We start from the raw sequence: 13,431 nt of genomic DNA, 5'->3' as shown, positions 1-13,431 counted from the left end.
TCAAATGAAGCGATGCTCTGATTTAAGATAAAAGCAGTGCCTTCCTTTTCTAATGGGGCGGCGTTCTTGATTCTGTGCCCATGAGAACTTAGTAGCACTCAATCCTTTGGTCAAAAAATTTGGTCAAAAATGAGGTAGTACTCAATCCTTTGGTCAAAAATTTGGTCAAAAATAAGGATGAAATAGGAAATGCACCTGGACAGTTTGCACCTCTGAAGGTCCTAATTTCAATATAAACATCTGAATAAAATGCAACCTCCCCCTCTTTTTTTTTTCTTTTCTTTTTAGCGTAATGGTCATTATTAACAGCAAGCCATCTAAAGATCAAACCCCTGAAAATGACTGAATTCCAGAACAATTATTTCTATTAAGTGTGGTTGGTTGTTTTTTTTTTAAATAGTATTAAAAATACTGCCTTAATTTGCTGCAGTCATTCACACTTTCCAACAGCAGCCATGGAAGGGGAGTTTTCCCCCCTGTGAGGGTGGATTTGGTGATTGATCAATGGCTCAGGGAACAAACAAGGAGAGAAAGTAATCCTGTTTCTCCAAGCCCCTCAGGACCTGAGGAGCAGCTCTCCTCCCTTACCCTTAACGATAAAAAAGAAATAGCCCAGCACACCAGTACTGCTGCAGGGACTGAGGCTGACGCCTGGAATAAGGGGAAAGGGCTGAAATCCCACCAATTTCAGAAATAAAACATCCCACTGTGACTTCTATCCCAGAAATAGTCTGGATGCACTGATGGATATAGACCCTTGGATATAGATCCTTGGGTGGCAGAGGCAGGGAAGTGCCCTGTCCAAAAAGGTGTTTAGATGTCCTCAGGCCAAAGGAGGTAGGAGAGAAGGAGGGAGAGAAGAGGTGTTTGGAATATTGGTGGCTCAAAAGCCTGCTTTACTGTGCTTGAGATTTGGTGTGTTGGGATTTATACCTCTTACAAAAGAGAGGTATGATTTCTGTTTCCATCCCAGGGAAACCCAGCTGACGGAGGAAAGCTCTCTAGCAACAAGGCTTATAAATTAGCTGTGAATGACCTTGGGCTGGTAATTAGTTGGAGGGACCTAGTTTCTAAGAGTGGCACTACAAAACCAGATCAGGGTGGTGCATTGGGCTGTCCACGTGCCTGTCCAAGCCCTGAGGGTGCAGCGTTGTCCAGCCCTGGCCTCCAATACTCCTCCTAAATCAGGAGCGGAGACTTGCAGGGCAACTTAGGCTGGAGGTACCCTGGGGTGGGGATCTCCAGCCAGACTCTGCGTCCTGCAGGACCAACGCTGCAGCTGCTGCAGGCTGCTGAGGACCATGGTCCAGGCAACTCGGGGCATCCCCAGGGATGGGGATCCTCCACTGCTCGCACAGGGAAGGGCTGCCTCCTTGGGGCCAGCCAGGCTTTCTTCAAAGGTGGCAGTGTGTGGAAGCACTGGGCATAGATTAAGGCCAAATCATTGTTAACACACACCTCGAGAGCATGGCGACTGATTTTTCTGGTGCTTTCAAAACATGCGTGGAAGTCTCCAACACCGCATTCGCAGCGGCTGTGATTAATACCTTGCACAACCTTGAACGCTCTTGCTCCCTTATTCCTAGCAGATTGCTTGAGCATATCCAGGAGTACACCAATGTCTAGACATGCTGGTCTAGAGCCTAAAAAATTTGCAGGATGCCTTATGGGAAAAGCCCAGAAGATCTCTCCTGGTCTTATCTAATAAGGCAGAAGCCGAAGAGGGATATTGCTCCTGCTGTAAATGCATCAGCCATGGAGATGCTCTGTTCCCGTCCATCCCCCAGCTCCGCAGCTTGTGCTCGCTGCTCAGCATGAAACCATCACCTGGGGTGAGACGTTACTGGAAATTACTCCTCCTCCTCGGAGAGGTACAGAGATGTATGGCATATGAGGCTCTGCATGCAAATGCATTCAAAGCAGCAGCCGCTGAGACACCCAGCCCGGAGGGAAGTGCAGCGTGAAATAGTGCGATTTGTGGCAGGGGGAGAAAAAAAAAGGCTCTTACACTACTCATCTATCTAGGTCGCGTCTGGAAACCTCAGCCGCTACGGAAACCCGCCGAGGTTTGCCTGGCTGCGGTCCAGCCGCTTTCCCGGCACGGGGAGGAGATGCTGCGGGTGCGGGGCGACGTGCCTGTTCTGTGCTCCCACACCAGGGGCAGCATCCCAGTACATGAGGATAGGCTTGAGTCCAGATATAAGGGCTAACAGAGACCTGTGGGGCACTGTGCAAATTTGCACCCAAGTGCTGCAATTTGATCGCTCAAACCCCTGATGAAACCAGGATGCAGCAAAAGCAAAATATAAGGGGCCAAATTTGCAGTATGCCAGAGCTTTCCTCTCTAAGGCTGCATATAGGGTGTCTGTGCCCAGGCAGTAAAACCAATTTGGACTTTAATTGGGTTTTTTTGAATGACTGATTTTTTTCCTTCTTAAGCAGTCTGGGAAAGCATCCAACTCTCTTTTGTACAGCAGCGTGCTGGTCCTGCCCCGTGCCATGCTGAACCCCAGCTCTGGAGGAGTCAGCAGGCACAGAAGCCACAAGCATCAATGGGGTTTTGCTGCCGCCCTCAGCAAGGGTAAAATAAAACAATAATTGGGTTCCAGTTGCTGCAGAAAACACTCACGTTGGAATGAGAGATAGGAGAGAGCTATTGCATTGGACAGTCCATCTCCCAGTCCCTGCACGTTGGTAGTAATTAAAACGCCATAGATCCTGGGAGCACGGAAAAAGAAGAAATCAGAAGGATCTCACAAACCTCAGCAATAAATAGCTCCAAAATCTGGTATTCCAGATATGTCTCTATTTCCAAGTATTTAAGTCATGGTCTCTGGAGCTCAGTGTGGCAAAGCCTGAGTGACACAAGGCTGAGATCCTCCAAACACCTGGGCTCGTGCCCCATTTTTGGCGCTGAGAATAATCAGTCTATTTAAATTTAAAGCACCTGTTTAAGTCTTCCAGTATACAAAGATATAGGAGTACAGAGCCAGGAATGTCCAAAGGCGAAGTGGCAAGCCTCAAACCTTAGCTCTTCCCTCAATGAACCTCAAAAGCAGCATGTGCTAATTAAATATTTTGGTGTTAAACAGCTGGTTATTGGAACAGGCTTCTTCTTCTATTTCCATAGCATCATGGCACGCTCAGACAATCTGCTGTAGTTGGATATGTTGCACTTCTTTACCTGCATTTCTTTACGTGCAATGCTCATGTTATGTGTACCAAGAGATCTCCTATACAGGGGGATTGTTTTAACGTCCTCTATCCAAAATTTGGCATTAGCTCAGGGCACAGCCACAGCAATCCATCCTCCTTCCACCCTTAGATCCTCCAGATTTCCCTTCTCCCCCACTCAGCATCCCCACCACCATCCCATGCCCTTCCCCATCCCTGCGCCATGGGAGGGGTCCCGGGATGCTCAACCCCCCTCATCCCCAGTACACCCACTCTGGCCCCTTTTGGTCCTGTTTGCTCTCCAAGCAAGCCTGGGAATTACCATCACCTTTTGTTGCCTCCACCTTTGTACAATTGAAAGAAATTTAATTTGGATGAGTTCTTGGTCCTACCAGCCCACAGTACGTGCCCTGGCTATGAGGGCCCAAGGAGGCAACTGGTTTTGCCCTTGCTGGTGTTCAGCATCAGCCCATCATCACCAGTCCCCAAGCTCAGCGTTACATCTGCAGACCCTGGCTCATACAAATGGTTTTCGCACGAGCTCAAAGCTCAGCATGCAGGAAAAACGAGGCAGCTTGAAATCATAGGCACGGAGTCCACCTTACAAATGCCCCTTTGCCAGTGTGTAACCCAATTCAGATTCAGATTTCAGCTTTACGATGTTTTCACCCCAAACCCAAAACTTAAAAAAAAAAAAATCTTTAATTAGGTATGACCTAAAACTACAGCTGTGAATCAAAACATCTGAACCCGAGGTTGTCCCAGCCCTGAGCCTAGATACAGATCTGAAGTTCTGCCACATCCTTGTTTTTTAAAAATAGGCCAAATCTGGACTTAGGTCTTGTTTCTCATAAAGTGCTGGACACTGCTTGTATGAGGTTCCCTTCCCAGCATCAACGGGATGCAATGGCACAAAGGACTCACTGTCACATACTCAGCGCAGGATTAGACATCTTACACGTGTTTCCTTCCTAAGACACATGCACCGATATGTTACAATATCCCTCTGCGTCTCACCGGAGTACTGTCCAAAAATCTGACTGTGGGTTTAAACGCTGTTTATTTTCATGCAACATGTAAGAGGGGGATATTTTTGCTTTTTCCACGGTCTGTGGTGTTTTGTTTTGTTCTTATCTCAAAATGACTGATTTAGGAAGAATGATCCTGTTAACTTTCTCAGGAGGGTGGACTTTCTCCTCCTAGCCATATTAATTTATTTAATTTATCTTAAATTTGATTGCAGTGAGCACCCCTAATTAACCTGATTTTTTGCTGATAATCACTCACAATGGAATCAAATCACAAATCCGGGGATGGATTGACCGGCACACAGAAAGAAGCCGCCCTCCGTGCGTTAATTCAGCGAACGGGATATAATTTGATCCAGGTAGGAACTCACGGTCATGTCCTTTTGTGCGCAGTGTCTGGCTTCATCCCGAAGCAGTGCATTGCATCGGGGGCTTGAGCAGCAAATCTGTACGCATGAAGCGCTCCTTGCTCATTCTTCTCCTCTCTGTTTTTCTCTAACATACGTGCTGTACGTAACTACGTGTGATAGATCCTGGTTTTTATGAAGTGGCATCTTATTCCTCCAGGAATTCTCTGCCTGATGCCAAATTATGATAAGGTGGGGAAAAAAAACCACCTGAGCACTGAGAGATGTTGGGAATGGTTGGGATTGCTGTCTCAAAGCCATGGGTGCCGTGGTAGTGTAGCAAATAAAGCCCGCTAAGCAAAGTTTCAGAAGAGCCTAGGTCCAAACTTGGCCATGGGAAGTCCAACACGTCACCGCCAGATCTGCCTTTTGAACAGACCCTTGCACATGTACAAATGCATGTGAGGCAAGTGCCTCACTCACCCAAACAGCGAAGGTTTGCTCCCAGTTTAGTCTTCAAGGTCTCCAAGTGCAAAGCCTCCTCTGGGTAGGGCAGGTGGAGACTGGGCATGTCCTTCAAAAGCCATCTGAAGAAGTCTTTCTCAGTTAGCATGACCAAAACAAGCTAATTTTTCAACAGCGTTGGGCATTAATATGACTGACGTTGCATCCTGGAAGAAGTGACTGAAACCAGTGAATTTTAGGCAGGTGGCTGCCTTGAACTTTGCCTTGCTTTGTGTAGCACTAGAGGGCACAACAGCCCAAAGCAAAAACTGAGGCTCCTGGGAAAAAGCGTTATCGTATAGCCCTTAATCCTGTGTGCACCCCAGAACCAGGCCAGCAGCTGGGTTTGTTGCCCTTGAGCAGGCTTTCTGCTGTACCTGACCCAGAAGGTAACTAACTTATCTATGTCTTATATTTACTGTGGCTTTCTTTATTGTGGTCTTCAGTTTTTCATAGTCCCATCCGGCTATAGCTCATTCCCAAACCACAGATTTCAACCCCAGCCCCTACATACCGCCCCAACATCATCTTTCTCCCTACCTTTTCCATTCCAAGTTTACCATTTTTCTTTATTTTTTTTTCCCCTTCTAATTTCCTTTTCCATGTCTCTGGGCTTTTCTTCCAACCTACCTATTGGTGCAGCCAAACACCTTCTTCCTCAATGCATGCCAGGGTCACTCATCTTTGTGAAGGGGACAATGAAGTCGCCTTCCTTCCAAACTCATTTCAAGATGAGTTTGTGGAGATGCTGCCTTCAAGCCACAAAGGAAGATACTGCAGACTGAGAGGAAGCTTTATGTCTTGCTGTGCTTCCTCATACACCAGCTCCCACATACATTGACAAAAGGAAAAAAAAATGAACTGTTTGGTTGATTGTCTCTCACTTGGCTTAAAGTGGGACGGTAAGAATCCTCCGGCCATTTTCAGGCCATTATTGATGAGCTCAGCATTCCTCCAGGTGATCAGCTTCTTCCTCCAGCTGACACGCCAGTGAAAATCACAGATGACTGCAACAACACAAAACACAACCATCACTTTTTGCCTTCCCCTAATGAATAGCTCGAGAGACGGAAAAATCCCATGCCAGCAATGTACTCAGTTCAACCAAACTGGGGACAGAAAAACAGCCTGAAATATCATGGTCTTCCCGTTAGATTTGCTATAAGAATTCATTCATAAATTCAAATGTCCCTGTGACTCCATCACTATGCTGAAAACATTTGCAAAACAGGAGTGAGCATGGATAATTCAGGGCCTGTTAGAGGCTCAGGAAAACTGAAAGAGCTTGTGGTATGTTCTTATTTTCCTGCAAGGATTCCTCTTTGCTTATGTGCTTTAGGCCTTCCTCTTAAGTCAGCTGTACATGCATTCCCTTGCCTGGAATAATCCCAGAGTGAGAAATGACCACAGAAATGATCAGGGAGCCAAAAATAGAAAAACGACCAGAGTTGCAGTTCCTCCGGGAGCAGGGCATCACTGCAGGACAGGGGAGGGAGAGGGAAGGAGAGAAAGGAAGGAAGGAAGGGAGGAAAGAAGGGAGCAAGGGAGGGAGGAAGGAAGGAGGAGAAAGAAAGGGATGGAGAAAGAGAGAAAGAGAGAAAGAGAGAAAGAGAGAAAGAGAGAAAGAGAGAAAGAGAGAAAGAAAGAAGTACAGGAAAAATGATTAAAAATAGGAGAAGAGAACAGAGACACACTCACCTAGCAAAAATATAGCAAAAAGTGGAAATATTGGCTGGTCTTCACATCTTTGGATATTATTCGGGGCCAAGACTTGCTCCTTGCCTAAAGAAACTCCTGGGTAGGCAGGCATCATCTTTTGCCCTTCACATGGCCTCCCTGCACCGATGGCCCTCCTCTGACTCCTCTGTGGGGCTGCTTCTGTCATCTCCTCTGCCCAGACCTCATCCTCTGCTGGCGTCCCTCTGAAACCCCTGGCACAGTTAGAGAAAGGGCTTCATTGCTCCTGGGTGCAGGAAGGGGTGGGCGTTGGGGTGCACCATCCCTCCATGTCCATCTCCAGGCCCAAGTCTTCACCACACCTTGTGCCAGGCGTTGCTACCTCGTCACTAAGCCCAACTGCTGGCACAAACATATTTTTTCAAGTGCGTTGGGCAGCTCCAGCATCACCTACTTGCAACGATGCCTTGGGCTCTCTGGCTGGCCCCTTTCACTCTCTCCAAATTTCTACCTTAATCCCTAGTTTTCCCCCCCTATGTTAGCACTTTATGAAGTCCAGATGCCTTCTGCTTTTGGAAAGTCCTTCTGCTTTCAAACATGATCCTTCCAGTGTCTTTTCTTTGGTCTGTATTGGAAGCTCTCCATCAATTACTAAAATAAGAGGCAATATAATTGCTAATAAATATTTATGATTGGATGAAGAATCATGACAAGTTATAAATTTTGCAAATGTTATATTACACAGTCCACAACTAACACACAGTCCACAAGAGTTTCACCTCCCATAGCCAAGAAGACCTACATTTTCCAAGGAGGTATTTGACTCTGTCCATCTGGGACATCTGAAGTAGCAATTGAGTTACAGAGCATGCACTGAAGCATGTTCCTTGGCAAAACTCAGCTAGGTACAAACCAGACCTTTCTCCAGTACATCACCAGCATACTAACTGGGATATCAAAGCCTTTCAGTAGATATGGCAGTGGGGCAGACAATGCACACTATGTTATCATGATGAGTCTGCAAAGACTTGCAGGGAAGGAGGGTGTCTGCCTCCAGCCCACTGGTAACGGAGCACACCTAAAGTGTCATTCCATGGCAAGCGATTGGTTACATCCACATTTTAAATCTGCATCTAAACCATCCTCTTATTTTTCTCCATGGCAGGAAAATGGGCAGAGGAAATACGGAGGTCCACCACCAGGCTGGGACGGCCCTCCGCCGGAGAGGGGGTGTGAGATCTTTATTGGGAAACTGCCCCGAGACCTCTTTGAAGATGAACTTATACCTCTGTGTGAAAAAGTAAGACTTTATGGTGGGTAGTTGTATTGCAGAGGTTACCGATAATCAAAGCTGCATTTCAAGGTTGAATTGAGATAATTTGTCCCAGACTACCCTTGACTTGGTGGAGAACTGATGTGATGTAGTCAAGGAAGCACCTGGTCTTGTTTAAACACCTCCCACCTTGCTGGCAAACCTCTTTTTCCTTTCCATTTGCAGATTGGCAAAATCTACGAAATGAGAATGATGATGGACTTCAATGGCAACAACAGGGGCTACGCCTTTGTGACCTTCTCGAATAAACAGGAGGCGAAGAATGCAATAAAGCAACTCAATAATTATGAAATTAGGTAAGCGTGGCGAACACCTTCACATCAACTTTAAATCATAGATATTAATCTATTTTGTTATGTACGGCGTATTTTTCCTTGCAGCCCAGAGGAAGGCTATTTAGATACCTAAGCTTTAAAAGGAAATCACTTCTTGTCTCCCTGTGCAATCATTGCTTTATGCCGTAGTACAAAGGCAGTATGTAGGACTCATCAGAGACAAAAATCTTTTGCAGGAAATTTCTTCCCTACAAAAAAAAAAAAATCTACCAGACCATTGGAAAAAATATTTTGCTTTGGATCAAATTAACTTTCTCTAACAGAATCACCGTTGTTGTTTATTTCATATTCTCCTCTGGGCTGTTTTTTGTTCATTTATTCCTATCCACAGTCTCTCTCGTGAACTATACTGCAGAATATGCTCTGGGAGACAGAGTGATTGCAAAAAATGGTGAAATAGGATGGAAACCAATGGGCAAAACAGTGACATTTCCTAATAGGTAGGAACAGAAAAAGCCCTCATGTTTGTGACTGAAAATTGGGAACAAAGCACCCAGAAATCAACAACATATGGGCCCATCATGATGTTTTGTTTTGATTTCAACCTCTTTTAATGTTTTTTTCCAGTTCAAAGTGGGATGAGTAGATGCCTTTGCTTAGAAGCATTTAGAGACAAACCATTCTGTCAATTTTATGGCTTTCATTTAAAAAAATAAAAAGAGTTGTGAATTGCTTTACTAGCAACCCTAAGGATAAGCAGGTCACAAGGTACACATGGAGGGCTTGGAAACATGATTTGTATCAGAGGCTGGAGAGTTTTAACGTTCAGACTTCATCCACCTGCACCTCCTCTGCTTACTTCCCTTGTTCCAAAGACTCTGCTAAAAAGGTTTTTAACATCTCAAGACCTGCAAGAGGTGCTTGGACCACAAAGAGGTGAGCAAAGTGCATATAAGGCAATTTTTACTTCGGGGTCTGCACAACAGTTGACATCAGTAAGCCCCCACATGGTGTCTCCCCATGAAAAGGGATTTTATTTCCCCAAAACCTCAGTGGTGAGGCCCAATGGTGACTAGGAAACTACAAGGCACTGGTGGATGCAATGAGTCCTGGCTTATACTGGTGGCAACACAAGAGTCACTGCTGTGACCATGGGTGGTAGGTACAGTTGCCTTGTAGCAGCCATTTTTGCAAATAGCAAAAGGGAAATTCCAGGAAGCAAAAGCAAAATTTGGTTTCTCTGTGATCTCAAATCCCTCATTTCAACTGTGCTGCCTTACTTTGATGTCAAATCTAGCAGTGGCAGCCTTCATGGTAGAGCTTGCGTTGAGCAAGACCACCTGAATGTCCCAAGCAACACATGCCGCAAGAGCATATGACCTTATGTTTGACCTTGTGTTTTGGGACAAGAGAGCAGGGCTTTATTCTAATTTTTTCCTCTCTTTGAGAACTAATCCTGACTCCTGACAAACCAGCAATGTTGTTTATACACAGGAACGGGCGTCTCCTCGGAGTCTGTGCCAGCGTGGACAACTGCCGCCTGTTTGTGGGAGGGATCCCCAAAACGAAGAAGAGGGAGGAAATTTTAGCAGAAATGAAGAAAGTCACGGATGGAGTCGTGGACGTCATTGTCTACCCTAGCGCAGCCGATAAAACCAAAAACCGGGGGTTTGCTTTTGTGGAATATGAAAGCCATCGGGCAGCAGCAATGGCCAGGAGAAAATTGCTCCCAGGTTAGTACAGATGGTGAGGGCGAACCCCAGGAAATGAACGCTGCTGGGTTTTCTCCTCTCAGCTGCTAGAGACCCTCAGAGCAAGGAGGGACCCCAACACACCATGAAGTTGCCCCAGCTCTGGGGTGCAGAGTGGATGATTCACTGCAGATCCTGATTTAGCACCATGCTCATTATCCACGCTCTTCATTTAGGAGCTTGAATTTATTAAAAATACAGCTAGATGGATTTAGCTGTGTGTATCCATACAGCTCTGTTGTAGGATATCTATTATCCTGTGGTTATCTTTGGTTATATATAAAATATAGCCTCATTTAAGGCCTCTCAGAGAGCATCACTCACGGAAGCATCCAAGAAAATATTCATACTACAATGTTCCTTAAAATGGATATTTTCCGTGTGGGAAGAAAACTCCAAATGAGGAATTGCTTTAGGATTTAAACAATATAAAAAATAAGTTTATGCAATTTAGCGCTCGGGGACATTCAAGCAGAGAAAAGCTTGGCAGGTGTTAGATGAAAAACTCACTTAACATTAAGTGACTTTTGCAGTGATTTCACCAATTTTCTCACGCTATCTTATGCTCATCATCTCCCGCACTGCTTTGTTGAACCCAGCTTGCTTGCTGATGAAAGAATCCAATAAACCTTCTGTTTTGAGACTTGTTCATAACCCACCAGCCTTCTTTCACTCTTTCTATATGACAGCCCATGAAACACCACGAGTCATTTAAATCCTTTTTTCTTATTGTAAAAAAAAAGAGCATGATCTCAAGCATTGAGTACACTTAGCTATTGTGGAATAGCTCACACTGACTATTTTTCCTTTTATTCTGCATCAGTTTAATATCTCCCTAGTTGTGGGAATACATTCAGTTGGTCTGTGCTTCAGCACAACTTTTTCTTGGTTTCTATATCGAGAATGAAGGAAGGAGCAGGCGCAGCCACAGCTGCCGACGGCCGCCTTGAGGGAGCAGAGCACTTGAAATCCTGAGCAAAGACAGCGAGACAGATGGAGACAAGCATGGAGCCCTGAACAGACATGTGCAATGCGCTAGTGATTTCCAATTTAGGGACATCTCGGTAAACAGTTTGGGGAATTTCAAAGGCCTGAGCAGGAGCCAGAGCCTTCTGATGTTACAAACATATGGGAGGAACTTGAAAAAATGTTCAAGCCAGAACCGTATGTGTCTCCAGCTGATGCATTGGATGAATGTGAGACTGAATATCATTATCAAGACGCTTCCTTTACTCTGAACCTCACTGCTCTTTGAGGGAGCTTTGTAGAAGAGACAGAAATGCTCAAAAAGGAAGATGCTTTTTATGAAAACTTTGTCCTGTCTCCTGGTTAAACAAGAGGGTAGAGGAAGACTGGGTTTTAGCAAGAAGCTAGTGAAGGCACCAAGCTTAGCTCCTTGCTGCAAGTCAACCAGGTGATTATTTCCACTAATGAACAGAAAATGGCAATTCAGAAAGGGGCACATGGCCTTTCATTTCAGCTGGCTGCCATTAGCAACTATGTCTCTATTTCTGGTTGCTAACAGCCCAAGTCAAGTTGGGCAGTGCTGAAAGCTGAACATCAGCCCAACCTCAGTCCACAATCCTGGCTCATTCATGAGCCTTCCTAGAGGGGAGCAGCCCCTTTCTGTTTTGTTTCTTAATTTCCACTTCTGTTATAGAAAAACAAGTCCCCAGATTCTATACTTACCCTCTAATTTTCCTGTTTTGGAGCTCCCATCCCATCTTAGATGGGTTATCCAAGCAGAGATGCAAGATAGGATGCTTTTTTTTAGATCTGTCCAAAAATGTTTTGCAGGATGCTCATTTTCCCTCTACTGGCATAGGCATCCCTGGGTTTCTTCCAGGTTTTAGCCTAATTAAGGCCTCGGAGGACCCAATCTTCATGTCATAAAGATCAGAGAGAAAGAAAGAAAAAACGCAGAAAGACCCACTTACTCTTTGGGAGACATTTGCAGAAGAGGCAGACATTTTATTTCATTATTTGGAAGGAATATCTAGCACTTACCATGCTGCTAAGGCAGAAAATTCTCCCTGCTGTACATCCAAAGAACTAGCTGCTGGGCTGATTAATATTGCTGGAGAAAAAGTGGGCCACAGATAGAGCACATGAAATCTGGGGCTCTGGATATTAGTGGGTGGCCAGATTTCAACCACTCCTGAAAAGAAAAAGGAGGAAGATCTCCCTGCAAGATGTGCAGAAGGGACAGGGAAGAAAAACAGGAGGAAATAGGTATCATTGCCGTCTGCAGAAGACAGGAGGTGAAGAAACCATCACTACGTAGAGGTCCCTCTGCATTACCCAGTGTCCTGCTGCTCAATCACTGTGATTCTTACAGCTTTGAGACTGCCATGGCAGTCAGCTTTCATTACATGTTAAACACCATTAATTGACTAATCAATTACCTAACATATTAGGTGACTCAATGCAAATGGTTATGGGCCTCAGCGTGATAACATGGCGACAACATAGCTTTTAATTACCTCTTTGTTTGCTCTTTTTATTCCCTACCCTTCAGCAGTGTATACAGAGTCCATGGGCTCCACACCCTGTTCTATCCCTCATTACTTTCTGTGTCCCTCCTTTCTACTACTTCTACTGCAACTTAACCCAGTGGGGACCATACAACTTGAAATAGTTCCACACAGAGACATCCTTGCTTTTACTATTTCATTTTAGTGACAGAACTCGAGGGAATGGCAGGAAGATATGCCAGGGGAGGTTTAGGTTGGATATTAGGAAAAGGTTCTTCACCCAGAGGGTGGTGGAGCACTGGAACCAGCTCCCCAGGGAAGCAGTCATGGCGCCAAGCCTGACAGCATTCAAGAAGCATTTGGACAATGCCCTCAGACACCTGGTGTGAATTCTGGGGCTGTCCTATGCTGGGACAGGAGTTGGACTTGATGATCCTTGTGGGTCCCTTCCAACTCAGGACATTCTATGATTCTATCAGTTCATCCAGCTGGGACTTCTGTATCCCTTTCCTATTATCTAGGGAATGAAACTTTTGCAGCCAAGAGGGATTTTTACAAGTTCATTAAAATATTTCCCTTTAGAGAGCACTCCAGGGAATGCAGACGTTCATGAATCATGCCATATTTTCACTTCTTTAATTCTGGACGCTGCATTTCTGCAGACATCTAAGATATTAGCAGGAGCACGCTTGAAGTGTGACCATCTGCTTTTGGAAATGAGTTAACGAAGCAGCTGTGCTTTGAGCTAGAAAGGCTTATTTTGGCCCCGTTTATAGAATTGGCCTCTTCTGCTGTTCATACTGCATGTGAAATAGTCTCTGAGCAGAAGCGAGAGGAACCAAAGCCTGTCTGACACTGACTATGCCAA

The 13,431-nt window shown here is 45.2% G+C and overlaps 1 protein-coding gene across 1 annotated transcript in view; it reads left to right on the top strand.

Moving 5' to 3' along the window:
• A1CF (APOBEC1 complementation factor) overlaps nucleotides 1-13,431 on the top strand; it is a 28,083-nt gene that overhangs the window by 2,161 nt on the left and 12,491 nt on the right. Inside the window, exons 2-5 of the mRNA XM_068416633.1 lie at nucleotides 4,418-4,561; nucleotides 7,896-8,030; nucleotides 8,229-8,359; nucleotides 9,833-10,071. Coding sequence (XP_068272734.1) covers nucleotides 4,463-4,561; nucleotides 7,896-8,030; nucleotides 8,229-8,359; nucleotides 9,833-10,071 — 604 coding nt within the window. The 5' untranslated portion in view covers nucleotides 4,418-4,462. The remainder of the gene's footprint in view (nucleotides 1-4,417; nucleotides 4,562-7,895; nucleotides 8,031-8,228; nucleotides 8,360-9,832; nucleotides 10,072-13,431) is intronic.

The sequence above is a fragment of the Nyctibius grandis genome, chromosome 20 (assembly GCF_013368605.1).
Source record: "Nyctibius grandis isolate bNycGra1 chromosome 20, bNycGra1.pri, whole genome shotgun sequence".
Taxonomy (NCBI): Eukaryota; Metazoa; Chordata; class Aves; order Nyctibiiformes; family Nyctibiidae; genus Nyctibius; species Nyctibius grandis.
This window is presented reverse-complemented; position numbering and strand designations above follow the sequence as displayed.